This window comes from Rhinolophus sinicus, chromosome 14, assembly GCF_057876585.1.
Source record: "Rhinolophus sinicus isolate RSI-liver-muscle chromosome 14, RSI-T2T, whole genome shotgun sequence".
NCBI classification, from domain to species: Eukaryota; Metazoa; Chordata; class Mammalia; order Chiroptera; family Rhinolophidae; genus Rhinolophus; species Rhinolophus sinicus.
In genome coordinates, this window is record NC_142514.1 from 108,085,713 (window position 1) to 108,089,875 (window position 4,163).

A 4,163-nucleotide genomic window follows, 5' to 3' on the forward strand; every position below is an offset into this window, starting at 1 on the left:
TAGGGGCAGGGTGGGAGGTGGTAGTGGGCGGTTCAACTGCAGTGGCATCTGCTGTGGACAGCAGAGAAACAGCCGGTTTCAAAGAAGCCTCCCCTCATAGCGGAGGACCAGTAGTCCCAGGCCGGCTGTGAGGGGAAAACACAAGGTGCTTTTCAGATCTGTATGCATAGTCCGCTATCTACATATGATTATATTGGTATGTCTTCTCCCAAGGGTGAGCCTCTCTGTCACCCACCTATCTGGTGGTGGTGGTAATGACCCAGTTCTAGTTTTTCTTTCATGTATTCTTGTTACCTAGAGGAAGATATAGCCATATCCAGTCAATATAAACTTAACACTCTCTTGAAAAGGTTGTCTCAATAATCAAGTGAACTATGAACAGACTGACAATTAGGTTCGAGAACTCATCCTAGAAAAAGTGCCACGTACCTCACTGCTGAGCATCACGATGGTCACCTTCGAAGTACTCCCCTTGGGAAGCTACGCGCCCACACAAGCGCCTAGTCCACCCTTCAAAGCGATCGCGGACCTCCTTTCCTGGAATGGCCGTCAGAGCTGTCATCGTATTACCCTTGATGTCCCGAATGTCATCCAAATGTCTTCCTTGCAATATTTCCTTTGTCTTCGGGTAAAGAAAGAAGTCATTGGGGGCCAGATCAGTTTAGTTTTCCTTAAGTTTGAATTACGGGGTAGAGAAGCATCTTAATCTTGTCTGGGCTTCGACTCCTCGAGGTGGTCATTTGGCCCTTTGCTACACGACCATTCGGCTCATCTACAAATGTACACTTCATCCTCCACTGGTTACCTTTCCCAGAATAGCGTCTCCTCTGATCCGATAGGGAGCACCTTCGGAACATCTGGAAGCTTCTGCCAGCTGCAGGTAGTCTTGGCATTATTCCGAAATAAAGATACTCAGCTCTTGTCACTTCCTTTGGGGGGAGGGAGGTGTCACAAATGATATAGGACGCACATTTTATTCCCTTAGATACACACGCTTTTAGCTTGCGTTGACACCCTTGATGGAATTCTCTATGTGCTGAAATGTAACCACGGGTGTGTGTAAGCGGTACAATAGACTCCAGTGGAGTTGTATCAGCACTGTGGGACTGAACCCCCTCTGCCGTTTTGGGGTGTTTTTTAATCTTATTTTTGTGGATAATCTGGGTTACTCAATATCATCGTTCTAAAAGTCATTATGAATCTAACAAGATTAACTTTAACAAAAACTTGAACCATAACCTTTACTATTCAAGGATTTAACTTTAAGTCATTTTTACAGTATTATGTTCCGGCAATTCATTTGCATTGCCCACGATCATCTTTTCTCTTTCCAACTCAGATGACTTTTGTATCATTTAGTAACACTGTGTTTTTCCTACTGCTGGTCATGAAATGAATTTAGTGGGTCATAACAAGGAGTTTCCTCTTTTTTTTCTTTTTTTTCTTTTTCCAAAGTGAAACATTTTATTTCAACGATACGTTTATCCCGGGGTGACCCCTGAGGAGCAGGGTCTCCCTTCTGCTGGGAGTTAAGTTCCCCACAGCTGTGTGGCCCCCAGGGGAGACAGGGCTGATGCCTGTCAAAAGGCGTTCCTGCTCCTGGCCCTGAAGCAAACACCTCCACCCCTCAGCAGATCCGGGAGCGCCCGCCGGGAGATCCACACCTCTGCTTGCCCCAGGTCCTCCCGCATCCGCTGAGGCCCCCTCTGCGTGCCCCTTGCCCCTGACTCTCCCTGCACGCGGCCGCGCGCCGCCCGGCGACCCCCGCTGGCGCGCGTGCGCGCGCTGGCGCGCCCCCGCGCGCTTTTGGCGGTCTCGGGCACGCGCGTCCATTGTTCCCTACTGCATCCCGGCAACAGGCCCAACGGTGGGCACTTCGCCTTCAGCCCTGTTGACAGCTGAAGGAGCTGGCTAGGAGCCTGCTGTCGAGCCAAAGACAGACCTCACCCAAGTGACCCATGGGCGGTTATCAGGGCAGGATCTGTCTCCCACGCCCGCCCCGGGCACCCGAGGGCCAGCACCACGGCGCTCGCCATGCCCACCGCGTTCACTGGGCCCGCCATCCTCACACAGCGGTCCGTGCCCCTCCGTTCTCTCGCAGGCCAAACTGCAGGTATCTGAGGAGTTTGCCTTCGTGCTTTCTCACAGCATCTCGGCGGCGATGTTCCATGCTCTCTCAAATGCTGCGCACTTTTCTGGGGTCCCTCATCTCAATCAGCAGGCATGGCCATCAGAGGGAAGCGGTGCTGTCGGCTCTGCACGCACAGATGGCCTGTAGCTCAGTGTCTCCGGTGGCCAATCAGGGAAGGAACCCTGATGGCACTGGGCGAGCACGGTCTGCTTTTAGGCCCCTGGGGGTCCAGGGAGGCCACTCAGTCTTCGTGCCCAGGCCTGGGACTCTGCGGAGAATCCTCCAGGCGACGAGCTCAGGAGACACGGGAAGGAACCCCGACGGCACTGGGCGAGCACGGTCTGCTTTCAGGCCCCTGGGGGTCCAGGGAGGCCACTCAGTCTTCTTGCCCAGGCCTGGGACTCTGCGGAGAATCCTCCAGGCGATGATCTCAGGAGACACGGGAAGGAACCCCGACGGCACTGGGCGAGCACGGTCTGCTTTCAGGCCCCTGGGGGTCCAGGGAGGCCACTCAGTCTTCGTGCCCAGGCCTGGGACTCTGCGGAGAATCCTCCAGGCGACGATCTCAGGAGACACGGGAAGGAACCCCGACGGCAGTGGGCGAGCACGGTCTGCATTTAGGGCCCTGGCGGTCTCTTGCCTCATTCCCAGGCCTGGGCTTCTGCAGAGAATCCCCCATAGGGAGGTCTCAGAAGACAAGGGCGACAAGAAATCCCAGACCTCCGTGCTAATCTCCTGCCCCAGAAGAAATGCCATCACGAGCTCATACAGCTCCACCCGAGGTTTCCCGCCTGCGCAGAGGAAGAGACGTACAGCCACAGCCACATCCCGTGCTCGGCTATTCCAGAAATCCTCCAAAAAAGTGAGCCAGGAGGGTCCTTCTCCCTCCTCGGCTCCCGGCCTTTCCCAGAAGTGCCAGCGTGAAAAGGAGGCAGATGGAACAAAGGGGCAGAGGCGAACCCGGACAGACGGCTCACCCACACGTGACGGTTCCAGGCCTCGAAAACGAAAGACTTGTCTTCTGCCGCGCAGGCGAGGGGACCCTGTGAGACTGCCAACACCCCCTGAGCTGGGCTTCCGAGTCACAGCGGCACACCTAGATGCGGAGAAGCAAGCTGCACTCCAGAGCATCCACAGAGCACTTCGGGGAGGTGAGACGGAGGCCATCCCAGACCTCAGTGCCATATGTGCTGTATGGAGCGGTCCTGCACCAGCTGTCCTTGCAGCTCCCAGCACGAATCCATAGGTGGCGAAGTACAGGAGGAAGCACGCCTGCTAAGGCCCAGTGACTCTCCCAGATTCTGCTGGAGGGGCTACCTCTGTGCATCTTTGTCACCCAGGAAGCACAGTCCACCAGGCTCCCTCTTCTGCCAGCCAGAGGCCCTGAAACGAGATAGCACCCTAACTATAGAAGTTTTAAGTCCCCTCACTATAGTAGTTTCCAGTCCCCTCAATAAGGAAGTTTTAAGCCCCTTCAGTATACAAGTTTTAAACCCCTCACTGTATGACTTTCCAGTCCCCTCAATTTAGAAGTTTTAAGACCCCCTCAGAATAGAAGTTTTAAGTTCCCTCAGTATAGAAGTTTTAAGTCCCCTCACTATAGAAGTTTTAAGTCCCCTCACTATAGAAGTTTTAAGGCCTTTCAGCATAGAAGTTTTCAGCCCCCTAGTATAGAAGCTTAAAGCCCTCTTAGTATAGAAGTTTTAAGCCCCCTCACTATAGAACTTTTTAAGCCCCCTCACTATAGAACTTTTTAAGCCCCCTCACTATAGAACTTTTTAAGCCCCCTCACTATAGAAGTTTTAAGGCCCCTCAAAATAGCAGTTTTCAGCCCACACCATAGAAGTTTCAAGTCCCCTCAGAATAGAAGCTTTAAGTCCCCTGAGTATACAAGTTTTAAGCCTCATCGGTATTGAAGTTTTCAGCCCCCTACTATAAAAGTTTTCAGCCCCTCACTATATGAGTTTTAAGTCCCCTCACTGTAGAAGTTCCCAGTCCCCTCAGAATAGAAGTTCTAAATCCCCTGAGTATA

The 4,163-nt window shown here is 52.9% G+C and overlaps 1 protein-coding gene across 1 annotated transcript; it reads left to right on the top strand.

Annotated features, from left to right (window-relative positions):
• Window positions 1-2,223: 2,223 nt before the first annotated feature.
• On the top strand, window positions 2,224-3,716 carry LOC148755789 (putative POM121-like protein 1). The gene is made up of 2 exons (XM_088789869.1): window positions 2,224-2,274; window positions 2,634-3,716. The coding sequence occupies exons 1-2, from the start codon at window positions 2,224-2,226 to the stop codon at window positions 3,375-3,377; spliced, it is 795 nt and encodes a 264-aa protein (XP_088645995.1). The 3' UTR covers window positions 3,378-3,716.
• Window positions 3,717-4,163: the final 447 nt, after the last annotated feature.

What these genes read in the sequence shown, in the direction of transcription:
- LOC148755789 (XM_088789869.1), top strand. Translation starts at nt 2,224, where the DNA reads ATGGCCATCAGAGGGAAGCGGTGCTGTCGGCTCTGCACGCACAGATGG. An exon ending in TCTGCACGCACAGATGGCCT is followed by an intron (nt 2,275 to 2,633) that starts GTAGCTCAGTGT and finishes CTGGGGGTCCAG; the next exon opens with GGAGGCCACTCAGTCTTCGT.